Source organism: Castor canadensis, chromosome 16 (assembly GCF_047511655.1).
Source record: "Castor canadensis chromosome 16, mCasCan1.hap1v2, whole genome shotgun sequence".
Taxonomy (NCBI): Eukaryota; Metazoa; Chordata; class Mammalia; order Rodentia; family Castoridae; genus Castor; species Castor canadensis.
In genome coordinates, this window is record NC_133401.1 from 2,029,935 (window position 1) to 2,050,888 (window position 20,954).

A 20,954-nucleotide genomic window follows, 5' to 3' on the forward strand; every position below is an offset into this window, starting at 1 on the left:
TAGGCAGGTGCCCTTCTTACTTGAGCCACTCCACCAGCCCTTTTCTGTGATGGGTTCTTTGAGGGTCTTGTGAGCTGTTTGCCCGAACTGGCTTCAAACCTCGATCCTCCCAATCTCTGCTTACTGAGTAGCCAGCATTACAGGAGTGAACCACCAGCACCCAGCAGAAAACAGCCTTTCGCAACAGCAGAACCTTCCGGCATTGGGGGGAGGAATGCACTGGGTTGGGTGTTAATTTGGGTACCCTAACAGCTGACAGCACTGTGAGCTCTGGGGCAGCCTTCAAAGCTCATCGCCCTATTAAACTGAGACGAGTGCATGCTGGGTCAGAGGCCAGGCACGGTTCTGGGTCTGGAAGCCTGGTGGTCTGCTGGGCCGCGGTGACACAGCACAATTCGACTGACCTCTCAGCTGACACTTGGAATATAAAATTGTGAAAGCCAAAATGGTGTAAAAGAAGTCATAAAAATGGGCATAAAACATTTCGTGGATTAAGGTATAAAATGAAGTATCGCTCTTTGCTAAGAAGAAGACAGACAAAACTGGGAAGAAAGCAACCACCACCCCATAAACAAAACAGCCTCAAGACATGCACTACACCTAATTCAAGTAATTCTTCACCTCAAATGTAGCAGGAAGGGAGGAAGAAATGACTGCTTCTACAATGGAACAAAGGTTCAAAGGGAAAAACCTGCCCCAGCAACACAAATGGAAAAGCAAAAATCAGCCTCCCAGCCTAGAAGAAACTTTATTTTGGTTATGGGAATGCGGGTTCTATTTAACAACAAAATTTGTAAATTTCTCTTGCTTATATTTTCATTACAACTAGTGCAATGAACAAGTCAGGCCAAGGAGTTAACTCTTACTTCACACAGCCATTTTTCTCATCATAGTTTTTTTTCTCAGCCAGTCGAAGTGACTTCTCATTTGACTTCTGACTTAAAGCACTAGAAATCAAAACACAGAAAAAGTTATTAAATTTGTGAACCCTTTATCTGCAATTCTGAAAATATGTTAGTTTTGGGGAAAATGTTATGCATCTTAGATGATCTACCTAAGTGATTTTCTGCAAGAAGCTTTCAGAACCTGGAGGAATGAAAGCAGGCCTGACACTGTGCTGCTGTCCACATGGCCTGTACGCTGAACACACTAGACACGCTGGACAGGGAACAGGACAGCAGGAAAGGAGGAAAAGCCTGAGGACAAACAGAATCCTGCGCACTTCCTCTTCCTGTTGGTGATGACTGAGGGAGGCCTGAGACATGGGACTCCGTGCAGAGACATGAAAATTCTGAGAGGGCTGGAGGTGTGGCTCAGGCAGTAGTGTGCTTCTCTAGCAAGCATGAAGCCCCAATTCAAACCCCAGTGCTACCAAGACAAATAAATACTGAAAGAATAATTTCAATACATGGACTCCATAGCTTTATTCCTGTGGGTAGAGAAACAGCACAGCCCATTACAGCCCTAGCCGGGTAGTCTGTGAAGGTCTGGAAGGGTCCGCCCCAGAATATGGGGTGAAAAAGCAGCAAGAGCAGCTGCGGAGCAAAGGCATTTCTCCTGCAGGAGGCTCTCGCCCAGCCCAGCCCAGCCCAGCCCAGCCTAGCCCACCACTGTGTCCCTCAGCCCATGCTAGCAGCTTCTGGGATATAGAAAAACAACTAGGACATGACGTGTGCCTTTCTTAGGGATTTCTGGAATTAGAGCAGCAAGAAGTTTGAGACTGTGGCATCTGAGTTCAGGATGGGGAAAGGTTGATCAATGGGCACTAAGGTATACTTAGAACGTTCTGGTACTGTACTGCACAGCACGAGTGACTGCACATACAGGCTTTGGGGTCCTTGGGGTCGTGGAACCAATACCCCAAGACAGAGATATGACTACCAAAGACGCTACGGACAGCTAAGGCTCTGGGCGAGCTGAGCCAACTTTGGAATCCTACCTTGCTCCTGGTATATCTGGATCAGCATAGATGGTGATGCCTCTTTTTGTTGGCCAGTACACTGAGGACTCAAGACACTGTAACAGAAAGAGCATGAAACCTGACAAGATCTCTATCCCGTGCAGGTGACCTTCAGTTGGAGTGACCCCTTCCACAGCCATTCCCCATGACCCGCGTGCACAGACCAGCGTGCCGTTGAGGTCATCTCTAGACTGAATACCCAGGGACTTCAGCAGACCCCTGCATTGCAGACAAGCAGGACTTAAATGTCCTTCCATTACTTTCCCATCCTATCAAAAAAAACCCCAAAAAACTGGAGGTGAGTTAGAACCGAAATGAACTTTTTCCTCATTGTTTAGGTGAGCATAAAGATGCAAGGTTTTCATTTGTTTGTTTTTCTGAGACAGGGCTTCACTATGTAGCCTAGACTGGCCTCAAAGTGCTGGGATTACAGTGTCACTCTAGCTTGGCTAGAGTGCAGTTGGAGTCACCTTCTTGCAAAACAAGCAAATGTGCCAAGTATAGTTTTTCACAAGTGAAAGTATCCTAGCCAACGACAGAAGGATATTCTAACACTCCATGAACTTGCACGCACACTCAAAGACACCACCTTGTTTAAGTCTTTTAAGGAGACTCCCAGCTGCCCCTTTTCTGACTTGTTTTCAGCAGGGTCTCTCCATGGATCCGCAGAGCATTTCACAGCTCTGTCTGCAAAACAAAATGGCAACAAAAGCTACTTTGAAAAAACCCGAGAGCAAACAGGAAGAAAACAAACTTTCAAATCTTACAACGTGAAATTATCCTGGAAGAGAGGTTCACATTGAACTTTCCTCGAGGGGATTGCAGGTAAGAATCTTGCTTTAGCCTTTATTGTTAAGGAGGTTGTAAAAGCTCCCACACCAGCCTACTAAGAATAAAGCCATTTATTTTCCCAACTCATCGGACCGCGTTCCAAGAAGGCCACAGTGCATCTCACGCACGGGGTCCTCTCACGGGGCATCGGATCCCCACTGTGGTGGGGTCTTCCTTGTTCCGAAGGCCCCGACAGCAGCATGATCGGCTCTCCGGCTGGAGCACAGAGTGCCAGGCAATGTCTGCTCCCTCAGCTGCTCGTCTGGACACCTGCCCCACTCTGGGAGAACCCCAACAGCCACAGACAAAGGCTGCTGGTGTCCAGCCGGCAGCCCCACTGAAGCCCAGTCAAAAGGCAGCATGGACTGCCAGAAAGGCCACCGGCAGGCCTTCAGATGAGCCCAGAATTGGGAGCTGCCTTTCTCGGCTGCTGACCACAGAACCTAGAATGGGGGAAAAGGGGCACCGTTTCGCAGCACCCCATTTGAGGAAGTGTAGAGATAGAAATACAACTGAATACCAACTGTAACTCAGATCCAGCCATGGTTGAGGACCACAGCTCCGTATTTCACCTCTAAACTGCACAGTAGATAGACAAGGTACTAGACAACAGGCCAAATTTTAACCTAGAAGTATTAAAATTCTACATGAAGAAAAAGAAAACATTAAAAAAAGTAACAGCAAAAAGAAAATTTAAAACTCAGTCAAAATAGTAAATAAAAACTAAAAGGTTCTATTCAGGCATGGTGGCTCGACACCTGCAATCCCAGCTACTTGGGAGGCAAAGCTAGGAGAATCATGGTTTGAGGCGAGCCCAGGCAAAACGGTAGCAAGACCCCATTTCAACAAATAAGCTGGGCGTGGTGGAGTACATCTGTAATCCCAGGTACGCAGGAGGCATAGCTGGGAAGACTGACAATCCCAGGCTGGCCCTGGGCAAAGTGTGAGACCCTACCTGAAAACTAAGGCGAAAAAGGGTTAACGGTGTGGGTCACGTGGCAGAGCGCCCGCCTAGCAAGTGCAAGGCCCTATGTTCAAACCCCAGTACCACCAAAACTTCCCCCCAAATAAAACCACCTGTGTAGCACAGCATTAAACATCTGAATCCTCTAGACATGAAAGTGACGAAAGTCGTTTACAGAGTAATATAGACATCAAGCTGGGTGATTACACTTGGGTAAGACCTGAGGTGTGGCTTCAGGGAAGAGAAAAACAAAGGAAGTGCAGCCTGGCCTTCGTTCCTTAGGAACTACCTGGGCAATCCTAGAGGTGCCCATGCTCAGTGTCAGTGACAGAGCAGGAACTGGAACGAGTTCCACTCCTCTCCTGTCCTTGGATCGGGGCAATGAGAGCGACCACGGGATGTGAGATGCTGCTGCAAGTGGCAGTAACACCACAAGTCTTCATGTCATGTGGTGTTGGGGTCTGGAAGTGTAGCAGGGAGGAGGACAAGAGAAACAGACAGGCCTGTGTTCTGATAAAGGAGCGGGGAAGGGATGGCACAGCAGCGAGATAAAACCTAAAGAATTCAAACGTGAAGAAGGTCACGTAGCACTGGGGGTGAAGCATGGGAGTTACATGCAAACATAGATGGGGAAACCTTGCTTTTTGCCTCTGTAACTTCCTTGCAAGGGGATATAAGGTGAGACCCCTTTGTCCTAGGGGCTCAGCCTGTGGATGTGACTCCACTGAGCTGCTGCTGGCACGCTAGTAAGTATTGCTTCCTGAACAGCCTTGGTGTCCCATGCCTCTGTTTGAGTTTCCGGTAACAGAATTCCATCATCTGTTTGGGGTACAGCTGTTCAGCCCAAGTTATCAACTGTGACCTGGACCCAGACTGGAGGTGGCAGTTGGAATTCCCCACGTGGACCAGTGCTCAAGCAAACCCCCACCAAGTGCACAGGTACCTCAGTGGCATCGCAGTGATGGAACCATGTGGTGATCGGCAGAGAAGGGAAGCAGCCTGCAAGGACCCGAAACTAAATCTACTTAAGATATCCCAGAGATGGAAGGCAGTTGTCTACAAAGCGACACGGGCAGATGTGACAGACGGGCAAGCGTAAAACGTGAACCAATGAGAACTCTAGCTGGAAACTCAAAAGGCAGAGTAAATACCAGGCTAGAAGCAAAGAGAAAAGTGGTGAACTAAAGAATCAAACTTAAGAGAAGCTCTTGGGGACGTGAGACAACTTGGCTGTGACATGTCCCTGCACTGACCGTCGGGGTTGAATGGGCATCCGTCCCAAAGCCTCGAGGCTGGCTGCAGAAAGAGGAGCATCACACATACAGGAGGTTGTTCTCATTCTCAGTGCGTGAGTGCCTGCCCTCTCCTGCTAGAATCTCCAAGCCAGCGCCCAAGAAGCCTTGCAGGTTGCCAGGCTGGGTGCGACATACCTGTAGTCCCAGCTACTCTGGAGGGTGAGGTAGGAGGCTGGTAAGGTAACAGGAACGTACTCACAAGTGCAGTTTTAGCCCACCAACTTACTCAGCTTACCGACCAGCCTGCTTTCCGTTACACAGGTTTACAGACTTTTTTTCTCTACCCCTTCCACTCCCCACCCATGCAAGGGACTTCATAATGTCTTCACAGATCCAGGCAAAACCTCAAGCTCCTCTCACGTCGCTGTCACAGGAATGAAAGATCACCCAGCACCACAGTGAGCAAAGGAGAGTCCAGGAGAGCAGAGGATACAACCTCGGGACGTGTGCCACCACCTGGCCCAGAGTCTCACCTCAGCGAGTACATTCAGAAGCCCGTGTTCTGGGGCTTTCCTTAAAAGCCTGTCAAAATTCATACGCCTTCATTTCCTTTCCTCAAAAACCCTGTGGCTACTTGTGAACTGGAACTACTCCTGGGCATTTTTAGTGGTCACAACTAGGGATTCCATGTGTGTGTCTACATTCCAAAATAAAAACAGTACTGCCTGCATGGAAGCGCATGCCTATAATCCTTTCAGCTACTCAGGAGGCCGAGGCAGGAGATCACGAGTGTGAGGCCAGCCTGGGCCCCTTAGCAACCGCCTGTCCAAAGTGGAAAGAATAAAATAAAAAGGAGTAGGGGGGCAGTTAGCTGAGTAACGGGCAGGAGATCTTGGGTTTACCCCTCGGTATCACGAAACAAAACAACAAAACCTCGCACTATTGTATTCGAAATGAAGAATGCCTTTGGTGGGCTCGCCTTCACATGGCTGAGGAAAACATTCTCGGAACTTTGGGATCTGTCAAGAGAAACTTCCCCAAAAGAAAAGCAACAGAACAAAGACTTTTAATCATGGAACAGAAGATCCAAGAACTGTGAGACAACTTGCGGAAGGTTCCTATTAGTCTGCTCAGGATGCAAAAGAAAACACCACAGACTGGAAGCTTTAAAAATAGAAGCTCATTTCCCACCATTCTGGAGGCGAAATTCCAAGATGAGGTGCTGGTCCACCTGTGTCCAGGTGAAGTTTTGTCAGTGGCAGGTAACAGCCACCTTCTCGCCATAGCGCTTGGGGAGCGCTAGCAAGCTAAGCCACACCTTCCTCTTCTGGTTCGGGTACCGGTCCGGTCCTATCACAGAAGGGCTCCATCGACTTCCTTGCCCTTCATTTCCTCCAAAGATCCTATCTGCAAACACAGCCACACCACACTGGGGCTTCCACATGTGACTTCTGAGAGGTCACCCTTTAGCCCATAGCATGGGTTTTCGTGAAAAAAATAAATAAAATTGTTAAGCGTCTAGATGGGCTAAGAAAAAAGGGGAGAGAGGAAAAAGGCGGGGGATGAAGGAGAATGTAGAAGACAGGGAGGGAGATGTTAGGAAGATAAGGAGTGAAGAAAGGCCATCACAACAGATCCCATGAACATCAAATGGGAATAAAAGATACTCCGTAAGTGTATACATTATGTCGACTGAAACTTTTAAAGCATAGTGATGGACTACCATGCACCGACAAACAGTATGCTCAAAAAATTGATCACCTAGGTACAATCGTCAATTCTTTAAAGGTACAATCTGCAAAAGTCACACATGAAATACAGAACCTGAGTAAGCCTGCCTGAGCTGAAGAAATCAAGTGAATAACAAATGACCATCCAAAACAGCAGTTCCAGGTCCAGGTAGGTTCACTGGTAAATTCTACCAAACACTTAAGGAAGATATTATAGCAACTTTTGAATCTCTTCCGGAAGCCAGAAGCAGGAGAGGAGGTGCTTCCTAACTCAGTCTATGAGGTCAGCATTCGTTACCTTAATAGCAAAATCAAAAAAAGACATCACAAGAGAATTACAGAGTGCAATCTCTCATGAACACAGATACAAAAATCTTGAATAAGATACTGGCAAATCAAATTCAACTCTGTATAAAAAGACCCTGGCAAAAGAGTATGCAGAGACTGAGCAGAAATATTTGGAAAGGAGATTATCTGTTATCCAAAATATACAAGAACCCTTAAAAACTCAACAATAAGAGCACTGGGGGCTTAAGAGCATTTTCCTAGAGAAGACCCTGAGTTCAATCCCTAGCGTCACACACACACACACACAAATAGACAAAAAAAAAAAATTCACAAAAAACCTGAGACACCTCACCACAGAAGCACATGAAAAAGTGCTCTGCATCATACATTACTAGCCAAGAGCAAATTAAAACTGTAAGGCCACTCCAAACCTTTCCAAATGGTATACAGCCCAAGTAGGTGAGAACGGGATCAGAGGATGCATCCACAGGGATGGGGGGAGGTGTGAAGTCACAACCTGACCTGGAAGACTGCCCAGCAGAGGGCATCAGAGTTGGGTGTCTCAGGAGTATGGCTGTGCAAAAGGAATAGGAAAGGCGGAAGGAAATCCAACAGTGATTACTTACAATTTTATTTTGAGACACGGTGCTGCTAAGCTGCGCTAGCTGGCCTGAAACCCGCCGTCTTCTTGCCTCAGCCTCCCGTGTAGCTGGGATTCTAGGTGTATAGCACTGCACCTGGCTGGCAAGTGCCTGTTGTTCACATGACAGTAAAACCTCTACGGATTCGGGGCAAATGATCACTGCCAGCGTAAACTGGATTCCATTAAATCGAGGAGGAGACAGAGAGAGACACGGAAAGAGGGGACAAAGGGAGAGACGCAGAGAGAATGTAACCATACCCTTGTAAGCAACCTCTACAATCTTTAGGTGACAGAGAAGGGGCTGGAGGTGCAGCTCAGTGGCAGAGCACTCGGTGCGTCTAGGTTCAATCCCCAGCATCGCGTGCACACACACGAGTATTATTTTTGCTGCCTGCGAAATCGAGCAAAGTAGGAAGACTCACCCAGCATTCCAGCAGTTGGCCCGAGGTCACCGACGACACCCTTGCACCAGGAATGCTGAAGAGGCTGTACCAGTAAATCTAAACCACGGGAATCTGAAAGAATGAACTCAAGATGAAAGCATGAAATAAAACACCAAGTAAAGATGTGAGTTCACTCATTCACTTGCTCTACTTTACTTTTGCTGTAAGGGTGCAGGAGACTCAGTAAGGGCTGGTAGGGTGTGAGAAGACTAAAAATCTGAAAGCAGAAAGCGACAGTTAGAACTGTTTCCACAGGAGGGCTGAGCAGCACAGCTCAAGTGCTACAGCACTGGCCTGCCAAGCAGGAGGCCTGGAAATGGAACTCTTGTACTGCCAAAAAAAACCCCCCACAAAACCCAAAGAATTGTTTCCATGGTCCATGACCACCCGCTACTTGACGTTAAGGAAGGGTAACCTGTAATAAACACAGTGCCTCAAATTCTCAGGCTGGAAAACCTTATCTGGTTAAAAATCTTTCAACTCTAAATGTGGGTTTCTGAAAATGGGTGGGTGTTACCAGGAAATCGAGAAGGGGTTTTTCCTAGTTTCATACACACAAACCGTAGCAGCTTAGGACCGGAAAACCTGTCCTACGCTACTACGGATCAAACTTCCATTGTCACACACAGTCTAAGTCTCCACGCAGGGAAAGGCTCTGAACTTCAACTGGACACTCAGATGAGAAAGCAACGTAGAGAAAATACGCACCGGGGAGACCCACTCACTTTTCACTGCTTGAAAATCTCGTCCTTGCCAGAGCATCGGCCACAGAGTCAGGGCTGGGTTCGGTTTACTGGAGAATGATGCTGGCTTTATACTGAATCTTGATTTCTCCAAAGAATCAAGGGTTTTGTTCTGTGTAGGTGACGCATAATAAGCGAAGTTCTTTGCAACAAGATCGTCATTAACACAAACCTGTAAAATGTGAAACGTTTCCTGATCAATCAAATGACTGCAAAGAAAATGCTCTAAACTTAGCCCAAATCTCCATCTTCGTTAAACTGTTTTGTAGAACTGTTTCATAAACAGATCTCTTGGTGAGAAAATAGCAAGGATCTGCAAGCAGCACAGAAAGATCTTGGAAGCACGGAGAGCCAGACAACCTGGCCGGACTGGTGGGAGAGTTTGTCAAAACTTCAACCTTGGCCGGGTGCGGAGGCACACACCTCTAGTCCCAGCTGCTCAGGAAGGGCGCGCTCAAACCGTGGAAATGAAGCTGTCTTTGGACCCTTCTCTTCTACAGCTGCATTCACAGCCTTGTACACCCTGCAGCCACACAGCTCAACGCTGTGTGCTCACGGTGTTGATCCCAGCTTCCCCACCCGTCTCAGATGCTGGGCTCCTGCGGCCCGACTGTCACCACCTGAGTGTCTATGCCATGTCTTGAACTTAACGTGTCTAAGGATATTAAGATCGGGATCAACAAAGTATGGAGTTTTAAAGAAAGACAGGACCTACGCAGTACTGGCACCTCACCCACTTGACCTTGATCCCTGCCCTCTGAGAGCCAGTCTTGAAAGAAAATGTTGTTTATTAAGGGCTGCTGGAGTGACTCATTTCTTCACAGATTTTTTGGCCATTTGGTCTTCTTCTTTTCAGAATTATCTGCTCAGTTATTCAATGGGTTGATTCTTTGCAGGGTTTTTTGAGATCCTTTTCTATTCCGGTTATTAATCCTTTGTCAGATGTACAACTGGCAAAGATTTTCCTCCCGTTCTGTAGGCTGTCTCTGCAGTCTGCTGACTCTCCTTTGCTGTGCACAAGAGTTTGTGTCCTAAGTACCATTTGTCGATCCTTTCTCTTCATTGTTGAACTACTGGACTTCTCTTCATAAAGTTATTACCTGTGCCTATAAGACCCCGTGTGCTTCCTATTTTTTCCTGGACTACTTTCACATTTTCCTATTTTACATAAAATCTTGGATCCGCTTTGAATTGATACTAGTGAAGGTGAGAAACTGGGATCTATTTTCCGTCTTCTACAGGTGGACTTCTAGTTTTCCCTGCACCATCTGTTGCAGAGGCCATCTTTAATGGGACACGTTTGGGCTCCTTTGCTGAAAATCAAATATGGCTGTGCTTGTGTGGGTTTGTTTCTGGGTCTTCTGTGCTGTTCCATTGGTCTTCACGTCTGGTTTTGTGCCAGGACATGCTCCGTTTATTGCTGTGGCTCTGGAGTCTAGTTTAAAAAGCAGGTATTTTACGACACCTCCACTGTTGCCGGTTTTGCTCAAGATTGCTTTGGCTACATGGGACCTTTTGCGCTTCCACAGGATTGAGTTTCTGTCTCTGTGAAGAATGTCAGTGTGGCCACGCGCCTGCTGGTGGGACGTTGTTCAGGCCACAGATCTCCAGCAGCTGTGTGAAATCTTTTGGCTGCAGGACCATAGGGAGGTCACCTGGATGCGTCAGAAGCGGAAAACGGTCAACATTGAAGGAGGGGCATTATTACCATGCGGTGATGAGGGGTAGCAGTCATGCTGAGGCCCCAGACTTAAATCCTTAGGTGTGCCTGCTGCAGCACCTGGGGCTGTTGCACTTTGAGGCACCAATCCAGTGTTCAACCTGGTCTTCAATCTTGGGACTATGCTGGACCTTCTGAACATGGTGGCAGGCCCTGACCTCAGTGAAGTCACAGTATGAGGACAGCACCAACTCTGAGGTGGAGTGTCATGAACTATCTGCTCCTGGGTAACTTTGAGTACACGTGTCTGTGCCACTGGCTCCCGCTTCATCGTGGTATATGGTGACGCCAAAGAGGGGTTTTTCCATTTCCTTAGTTTGAGATCAGACTTCACTTCAAAGCTATTTTCACATCATTTTAAAGATATATGCTTCTACTGTTCCATAGAATCAGTTTTGAAAAAAGATACGGACATTTGGAATATGTGTGTGGAATGTCTGATGTTTTGAAGGGGTAGTAGGTAGAATGTTGGTTCTATGCTCCTTTTCTAGCTCAGTAAAAAGTATGAAGCCTGGGGTAATCACAGCTATTTACGAGTGTTACAACATTCAGGATCAATCATTCCACCAGTTTCCTTTTTCCTTCTGGTGCTTGGGTAGACAGTATGATTTCTGCCACTGAAGACAAATCTGAGAAACCCAGGTTGAGCGTAAGATAGTATCACATTTATGTTTTTTTGAGATTTTAAAATAACCTTTATTTGTTTTTCAGTTAACATGTTCATTACAGGAAACAAACACATGAAGCAAAGAACAAAATATGCCATAGCCACAAGCCATACAGTTGGAATGTCCTAAATGCTACATGTACACACAATGATCCATCTTAGGCAACTGAGATCGTATGGTCTGACGTGCTTGTCCACACATTGTGGATGCTCAGCAACACAAAATCCCGAAGCTACATGAATATTTTGATAACCAAATATGTACTGTACCCACCCAACCTGTTTGAAAATAATGACAATCCTGCATTCCTCGGGGTCAAAAATTTCACTAAAGAATGAAATGGCAGCAGCGCTCTCTAGGCAGAAGTGTTGGCAGAATTACAAGATTGCATTTGTATAATGCTGCCTTTACTGTGACACATAAAGCCACCAAGTACACTAAGCATAGTTTCTAAGACCATCCATTGTGACATCTATAGGGTTAAAATATTAGCAAGAAGGCATGTTCCAATGAAGTAGTGTATCTCTGTCGTACAGCCAGAAGCTACGTGCATGTCAATGGCTCTTATCAAACTGTAAATCTGAGCACACCTGCACATTTCTCTCCCTGTGGACTTTCTTCTGACCCACTGCTGCCAGCCTAATGAACAAGTACTATACACACCGCCTGGAGGTAGTGACAATTCAATGTCCAAGATGCATCTCTTCTGTTTATTATAACCTATTTACAAGTTGAGTAACTCAGTAGCTCTACTTTTTATCATACCTTGTCACCTCAGGAAGCATATAGTTAGATGTTGTATCAATGAACTCTGTGAACAATAAACACGAATACTTTAATCAAAAAAAAAAGTGTCAGTGCAATTTTGATGGGGACCTCATCGAATGTGGATTGCTTCAGTGGTATAGCCGTTTGCACAATGTTGATTCTGCCAACCAGGAGCTGGGGGTGTCTTCTCTCCTCTAATGTCTTCATTGATTTCTTTCTCCAGTGATTTCTAGCTTTCACTGGATAGGTCTTTCACTTCCATTTTAAATTTGTCCCTCAGTGTGTTAAATTTTTGATGCTTTGTGAATGGTATTTTCCTGATTTGTTACACTGTTTGTTGTCTGTGTACAGAAATGCCAACTCGTGTACTGAGTTTGTATCTGGCTACTTGGCTGAATGTGTTTATGAGCTCTAAGAGCGTTGTGGTGGCATTTCAGGGTCTCTGAGCTGTAAGATCGTATCTTCTGCACACAGGGATAATTTGACTTCTTCCTTACTTGGTTTTTGGGGGGGCTGTACTGGGGTTTGAACTCAGGGCCTCTTGCTTGCTAGGCAGGCACCATACCACTTGAGCCACTCCACCAGCCCCTTCCTTCCTATTTGTATCCCTTTCTGAAGTCTGATTGCTCTAGGCAGGTATTCCAGCGCTATGCTCAATACGAGTGAGGAGAGTGGACACCCTCCTCTCAGTCCTGACTTCAGAGGAAATGGGTTGTTTTCCCCACTTAGTAGGATGTTGGCTATAGGTTTGTTATATACAGCCTCTATACTGTTGAAGAATGTGACTTCTATCATGAAAGGGTGTTGAATTTTCTTGAAGGCTTTTTCTGCATCTATTGAGATGACCACGTGCTTTATGTCACTGATTCTGTGTGTGTGGTGTACTATAGTCATTGATTTGCTTATGTTATGCCATCCTTGTATCCCTGAGATGAAACCTACTCGATTGGCGTGTGATCTTTTTAACTGTGTCGTTGGTTTTGTTAGTATTGAGGATTTTGCATCTGTGTTCACCAGGATATTGGCATGTAACTCTTTTTTTGATGCGTCCTTAGTTGGTTATTAGGCTAATACTAGCTTAGTAGAGTGAGTTTGGCCTATTTCTGCCTTTTGTACCTCATGGTGTAATTGGAGGAGCACTGGTGTTAGTACTTTCTTAAGGGTCTGGTAGAATTCAGCAGTGAATCCATTCAAACCTGGCCTTTTCTTTCTTGGGAGGCTCTTCTGTCTCAACCTCATTACTTGTCATAGATCTGTTTAAGTTTCTCATGTCCTCTTGGTTCAATTTTAGTGAGTCATGTGTGTCAAGAAATTTATTTCTTCTTGATTTTCCAGTTTGCTGGAGTGTAGGTTTTCAAAATATTCCCGTATGATCTTTTGAATTTCATTAGTGTCTGTTGGAATATCCCCCTTGTCACCTCTGATTTCATTAACTTGGATCTTCCCCTTTCTTCTTTTACTTAACGTGGCTAGGGGTTTGCCAAGCTTGTTTATTTTTTCAGAGAATCAGCTTTCTCTATCGTCACTGTTCTTTTGGTCTCCAATTCGTTCACTTCTGCCATGGTCTTTAAAACTTCTTTCTGACTCCTACTTTGGGAATTGGCTTGCTTTTGGTTTTCTAAGAGCTTGAGAGATATTATCAGAGCATTTATCTGGGATCTCTCTAGTTTTCTGATGTGGCTGCATCCCACAGGTTCTTGTTTTCACTTTAATGTAAGAAATCCTTAGTCTCTTTAGTGACTAATTGATCATTCAAGTGTGGTGTCAATCTCCATGAATGTGAGTTATTTTTGTGATTTTCCTTGCTGTGGATTTCGAACTGTATTCCATTATGGAATACAGGGATTCCATAATGGCACGGGGTTACTCTCATTTTTTTATTTGTTGAGATTTGCTTTATGACCTAGGATGGAATCTGTTTTAGAGGACGTTCCATGGGCTGCAGAGAAAAATGTGTAATTCACTGCCATAGGATGTAATACTCTATAAATAATGTCTGTAAGACTGTTTTGTCCATGGTACTATTTAGTTGTATGGTACCTTTGTTGATTTTCTATCTGGTTTCTGCCTGTTGATGAGTGTGGGGTGTTGAGAGGTCCATCATTTTTTCAAATAGTACTATATAAATGTCCATTTTCAGGTTTTAATAATTGTACTATGGACTTGTGCGATGTTAACAGTAGGGGACCCCCTAGTTTTGCACCTTTCCTCTAGGTCTAAAATAACTCCCTGGAGCGTGACACCCTCTGCGGGCTGGGCAGTCCGAGCCCCTTGTTCTCGTCACTACCCGAACTCAGAGTCACGCCTTGTGCTGCTCTTCACTAGGGCGGCTGACTGAGCGTGGCAGTTCGTGTGTGATGCTCACCTATGACATCCTCTTTCATTCTACTCAGGGTCTTGCACTTGCTAGGCGGGTGCTGTACCACTTGAGCCATGCCCCAAGCCCTTTTTTGTTTTAATTACTTTTCAGATGACTCTGAAATGTTGGTCGGGGCCAGTCTTGGACCATGATCCTCCTACCTCTGCCTCCCTCGTAACTGAGATTACAGGCATCCTCATTTTGCCTGGCTTACTGGCTGAGATTGGGGGGCAGAGTCTCACTAAGTCACTGACTTCGGGGAGACTCCATCTCCCAAGTACGTGGGATTACAGGCATGCATCACCCTACCTGGCCGTGCTCTGAATCCTCTATAATAAACACAAATTACATGCAAGAAATTCTAGGTGAACAAAGTGCAGTACCACCACAGCAAACAGTGTATTTATAAAAATTACGTCTTTTATTCATGTGTCTGGGTTTTAAAAGTTGTCTTTTTATAAGAAATATTTTATATTTTATAAATATTTCTTTATAAATATTTATATTTACAAATATTTATATTTATAAATATTTATATATATAAATATTTCTTATTTTATAAGAAATATTTTATATTTCTTGTTCACTTCCAAACAAAATGCTCTGTTAATAAAATGAGGTGATTGTTTTAAATAATCAAAAGAGTCTGTGGCCAGACACTGTGGCTCACACCTGCAAGCCTAGGTACTGAGGAGGCAGAGATGAAGAGGATCACAGTTCAAGGCCAGCCCAGGCAAAATTTCTTGGGACTCCATCTCAACCAATGGCAATATGGTGGCATGCTGTGTCAGGAAAGTACACAAAGGAGGATAGTGATCCAGGCTTGTCTGGGCATCAAGTGAGACCCTATCTCGAAAAAATAACCAGCGCACACATGAAGTGCTGGCAGAGCAGCTGAAGAGGGAGTGAGCCTGACTGGCCGGTGCAAGGCCTTGAGCTGAAACCCCAGTACTACCACCACCCCTGGAGAAAGAAGGCTGGGAGTGTAGTACAGTGGTACAGTGCTCGTTCTTCATGCACTAGATCCTGGGCTCAACTGCCAGTACTGAGAAAGCAGAACTAAAAATTCAGAAAACAGCCCTGGCTAACTTCCACGACAGACCTTGCATCTGCACTGTTTTAGTAGAGTACAGATTTTAATGAAAAAAAGATCAAAGTACACTTTTCACCTACCTTTTCATTTTTTATTGTTGCATACAGGTAGACCTCAAAAGTGTCTTCTTCCACAGCACATAGTTTGGCTTCCACTTGGGTGGTTGCTAAGTGACATAAATGAAGAGTTGCTATCAAAGGCACACTTGGGCCAATGGTGGCATTTGCAGCTGAGTCTCTAGCTACCACATAGTGTCCCTACCAACAAAGTGGCCAGCAACGTCTGCGTGCAGGATGGGCTCCCTTAATAGAAGGCATCTGGGGTGACTGTGCCACAGAAACAGCTTCTCCTGCTGAGGAGTGAGCCCTACCTTTGGTCCTCATCAGCAATATTCTCTCCCATCAACCTATGAATACCTCAAGGACATTTTGGGGCCCTCTCTTTTCTCTCAGTTTTTCCCAAATCCAAACTTTCATTCACACTCTTCCACGTGAGTTCCATTCTTTCCTCCCAGTGCCTCCTGAATTGGATATCTCAGTGACTCTGTCAGAGACCTAATAATCCAAATACCAGCTCCACCTTGTGCATCTATCATGTACCATGCTGTTACTCATACACCTCATTTCATTCCATTTTTGTTACAACGCTTTGATGGTAAGTACTGTTATAATTATTTTGCTCTTGCAGCATCCCCCAATGGGCTCAAAAAAGTCTAAACTCTACACCACCCCAACCACCTCCTCTCTCAGGTTCACAGTATCTAGGCAATGGGGCAGTGCAGGAGCGACCAGGACCCAGTCTGGTGCCAGGCAGCACCACAGGCACTTTATATCCACTCTCTTTAGAGCTGTCTCTAGAGAAGGCAGAGCCACAGGTGCCTGTGGCCTGGTCACCAGGTGTGAGGCCTGACACCACCAATGAGACCATATTTTATAGTTGGAGATGTGAAATGAAGAGCATAGTAAATAGACAGGCAAAGACATTTCACACACTTTCAATCGGAATGATGGTTATTATGCAGCAAGTATCTTCTTACCACCCCTTGGTCACTGAGAGCAACGGGGCTTTTCCTCAACTGTGGGTCCAACAAGATACACTTGCAGTTATTACGCTTCCCGTTAGCTTTTAAGCAAGCTGCGATGCAGGGATTGTAACTACAGAGGCTTCCTCTCCACAACCAGCCCATCTGATGTCCACTGTCAATCCTAATGTCCAAACCCACGCAGAGTTATTGGGGTGCAGGGACTATGACAATTGCTATTGAAGAAATTCATATGAGGGTGGCCGAACGTCTCTGGTGGCACATCTCAAACCCTGTCCCTGACAGAAGAAAGGCTAGTCTATCAGTTCAAAGCAAACTGCAGTGTGCACCATTAGCATTACCTCTTAGGATGTTCTGGAAGTGCTGAACAGCCGCACTGTCCCACTTCTTGGCAGGTCTGGAACAGTAACAGATGCAACTTCAGTAAGTAACATTCTTGGCTAGTATACTAACATTGTTTTGCAAACTAGGAGCTGAACACTTCTGACAGTGACGGTCAGGCACAGGAGCAGATGACAGGGAGCTTGGGCAGGCCCTGCTATGTGGTAAAGACCTCTAGTGGCACAGATGCCAATCCATGGCATCTTCCATTCCAACACTGCTGTTTCCCCATGAGCTTCTGGGGCAGAGCTGCTGAGTATGCAATGTCCAGAACAGGCTGCCACAGCCAGCCTGATAGACAGTATGGTACACACTGGCCTATAATGCTAGGTGGTGGCAGTAGCAAAGCCGTTCCTCACTGCCATCTCCAATGCCCTAGCACCATCTCCCATTCACCTCCAGCAGCTGGCTCTGTCTATGACTTTCATACCAAAAACTGTAGGCAGTAGATAAGCATGAGAAACTAGTATTTAGAACCAAGGAAGAAAAATAAAGTTTAAGGTCAGAATGAAATATTGTATGCTTGTACTGGTTTTATTTGTTAGAGATGCCACCACTATCCTCTCAGAGTTATTTTAAGGATCAGATGAGGTACCATACATAAAACACATGGCCCAGTTTCTGAACACAATTTGTATACAAAAATATTAGCTGTTTTTACTAACAGATTAGGCATACTAGCTCAATAATATTACAAAGAACTTGAATTCAGAGCCTTGTGCTTGCTAGATAGGTGCTTTACTACTTGAGCCACAGCTCCAGCCCTTTTCTTGTTGCTGTATTTTGAGAAAGGGTCTTCCTATGTAAACCAGATTTGACTCCTGCCTACACCTCCCAAGTATTGGGATTGCCACATTCAGCTTATGTTTTTTTCTTTCCAGAATGCCACAGTCCTGGAGGGAGTGAATGGGACTACCCTATCAACTACAACTGATAGAAATCAAGCCATTCACCAGTGCCTGTTGTAGAGATCACACCTACACTCACATAGTACTGCCCAGTACAACAATTATATCCATCCATGAAAAACATTAAAAACTAAAAGGAGAGGTACATATATTGGTAAAGGCTTCAATATACATTCTTAAGTTAATTTTGCAAATAAAACAGTATGTCCTAATTTTCATTAAAAACTTCACATAGCCAGCATGTGGGGCTTACACCAGGGACAGGAGGATTATGGGTTCCAGGCGTCTGAGGCCAGCCAAGCCAATTAAGTATGAGACCCTACCTGCAAAACAAACTAAAGGCAAAAGGAGGACTGGGGACAAGGCTCAAGTTGCTTTGTCTAGCAGGCATGAGATCCTGCTGAGTCCAATCCCCTGTACTTCAAAAAAAAAAAAAAAAAAAGCAAAGCCCCAACACAGGAGGATGCAGAGTGATGCCAACTCTGTCTCTCTCTTTTAAATAGGGTCTCACTCCTGTTGCCCAGTCTGGTCTCAAAGTCCTGTGCCCAAGCAATCCCCCCATCTCAGTCTCCTGAGTAGCTGGGGCTACAGGTGTAGGTCACTGTGCCTGCCTAATAAAGTTTCATGTTCTTGACAGTTGTTGCTACTTTTCATTAAATCGATAAACAGACAAAAAGCACAGGGCTCAGGCCTCCTCCAAACCCCCTCACGGAGCCTCTGGTGATGAGGCTACCCAAGACATTCAGCTTCATAGCAGATTTGGAAACCGCTGACCCAGAGCTAAGTCCTACACAGGAGAGGCCCATGGAACTTCTTAGCATTTCTACAGAGGTGGTTCCCGGTAAACGCCTGATTAACGCTTTCTTAACGCTTCACCTGGTTAAGAAGCTATACTTACACAATTTCAGCATTATCTTCACAGAAGTCAATGTGCAGTGTAACAGGTTTTGTGCAATAAAGTCGGAATTTTTTTGCTCTATATGGAAGCTTCATGAAAGAGTCTACTGCAACTCGGATACTTGAAAGTGAAACAGAAGTAGCTGTTATAAACAATAACTATGTGTAACAAATTCATTTAAGATATACCTGCACATTACACTCAATGTAAACAAAACATACCGCAACAATTGTTTTTCTTATAGTTTAGAGACAATTGGCCAAGGGGGCAAAAACTGGTCCCTAAGGAGTTGAGAAGTATTTTTTATGTGTAAAGCACAGCTATACAGACAATATGTAAACAGCTAATGAACAGTCCATTAGTGGTAATAAAATTTCATGGCATAGGTGCAGTAGTTTAAAAAAATGTTGACAAATACTGAGTAATAACGAACAAACCTATGGAGTAAAATTCTACTTAAGATTTTTCAGTTTTTACGTGACCAGAGTTACAAGAACGTCTTCTGTGAATAAACAGCGGTTTTAATAATGAGTATTTGCTGAAGAGGCAAAAGACTGAGAGTCAACAAACAAGCACTTTAATGCTTTCCTGTTCTTTTTTAGGCAAATGATACAGCACTGGCACACGTAATTTCAGTGGAACTAGTTCTGTTCCCTGAACCGCCACCATGCCCTGAATGAGCAGCCTTGCCCATGTCCCCAACAGACTAGAAAAAAGTGGCTACACTAACTGCCTTCTTGAGTCTAAAAAACACACCAAATGTGAAAAGCTCCCCATTGTTAAACACAGCTATGCTTATAACCATCATGGTCAGAAAGGTGCAGAACCACAAGCTACAGAAGGCCCTAAGTTCCCAATGTCTGACAAGTCCTCCTGCATGGAATGCTTCCACTCCAGACACCACAATGAAGCCTGTTTGGCAATCAATCCTCCCGCAGTGGAAGAAGGGTCCTCTTTATTTAACTGACACCTCTCACTCTGAGAAGGAAACAAGTAGTTATCACTCGACACAACCCCAACACTGGCTCGTTGCTAGTGCTAATAGGCTGTGCAGTGCGGTTCCAGAATCAGCGAAGGCTGCCTGGGGGCTGCATGGTTACCACTCTGACCGGTCTCCCACCTAAGCAGGTTGGTTAAGCAAACAGGATGTACCTGGTGCTGTACTCTGCTCTTTGCAGCCCCGTCTGTACAGACAGAGCCTCTCTCCAACTCCTGTAGTGCCTTTCTTGCATCCTCACCTCCCTGAAGGGCCTGCCATATCCAAGAGCAAGCTGAGGGACAGAGCAGAGCAGCCAGCAGAGGAACCAGAAGATGAGAGAAGGGCTGTCCTTCCCTCACCAGGGAAAAGGTGACCAAAAGCAGGAGCTGCCCGCTGAGCCTCCTCCTGACCACCTGTACTTCCAGTCTGATGTACAATTGGAACTTCCTCTCTTGAAGCTAAAAAAATTCCATCTTTTCTCAAAAGGTAATGGCTCTAGCTTCTTCAAAATTTGACATTGAAAGAGTGTAAGGTAAGTACAGTGCAGCTGAGATGGGGAAGCTCAAGGGTCACGGCCAGGCCAGCCAAACACTTCATGAGACCCATCTCCAAAATAACCAGAGCAAAATGGACTGGAGGTGTGGCTCAAGCATAGAGTGCTGTTTTGCAAGCATGAAGCCCTGAGTTCAAATCCCAGACCCACGAAAAAAGCGTAAGGTAAAATAAATACGTACTGTTTTGATTTTACTGGAATATACTTGGCAAAATCCACAAGGAAGCACTCTGCCAGGTAATGGTCTGCTGAGGAGATGATTGACTTAATAACAGCCCTGCACCAGCTCTTCAGCTCCTGACAATATACCACACAAACCTAGAAACAAAAAGGAAGGGTCTGTCTTCTAGGTTCAAAGACATTCATATCCTCTCAAACTCTTTGGCCTCACAGAAAAAGTGCCCAACAATGAAAAAGGACATTCCATTGCACAGAAAAGACATGGAGGCTACCTGTGCCCAAGCTACACACTGCCTGCCAGGAAGTTGGGGCAGCACACAGGTCACCTGGGTTCTGCCCCACTGAGTTCCTTGCTGCAATAGTTCCCTTGACTGCAGTTTCAGTTACATGTGGCTTATTACAGCTGGAAAATATACATGGAAAAGTCCAGAAATAACTCATACATTTTAACCATTTATCTTTTGACTTAGCATGTATTAATGTGAAGGGTTTCATTGTGGTAATTACATACCATGCAGTGTACTTTGAAAATGTTCCCCTCTCCCATTTTTCAAACAGTGCTTGGTGG

General features: G+C 45.2%; 1 protein-coding gene across 4 annotated transcripts in view; it reads right to left on the minus strand.

Moving 5' to 3' along the window:
* LOC109674618 (putative ATP-dependent RNA helicase TDRD12) overlaps nucleotides 1-20,954 on the minus strand; it is a 66,402-nt gene that overhangs the window by 33,281 nt on the left and 12,167 nt on the right. For 3 of the 4 annotated variants that reach the window (XM_074058644.1, XM_074058646.1, XM_074058647.1), the window contains exons 3-12: nucleotides 20,388-20,524; nucleotides 18,675-18,794; nucleotides 16,829-16,884; nucleotides 15,526-15,611; nucleotides 8,803-9,009; nucleotides 8,251-8,311; nucleotides 8,074-8,166; nucleotides 2,550-2,647; nucleotides 1,940-2,016; nucleotides 867-947 (exon numbers count right to left, since the gene is read on the minus strand). In XM_074058644.1, the coding sequence (XP_073914745.1) occupies nucleotides 867-947; nucleotides 1,940-2,016; nucleotides 2,550-2,647; nucleotides 8,074-8,166; nucleotides 8,251-8,311; nucleotides 8,803-9,009; nucleotides 15,526-15,611; nucleotides 16,829-16,884; nucleotides 18,675-18,794; nucleotides 20,388-20,524 (1,016 nt within the window). The remainder of the gene's footprint in view (nucleotides 1-866; nucleotides 948-1,939; nucleotides 2,017-2,549; nucleotides 2,648-8,073; nucleotides 8,167-8,250; nucleotides 8,312-8,802; nucleotides 9,010-15,525; nucleotides 15,612-16,828; nucleotides 16,885-18,674; nucleotides 18,795-20,387; nucleotides 20,525-20,954) is intronic. The other variant, XM_074058645.1, reaches the window with a different exon arrangement.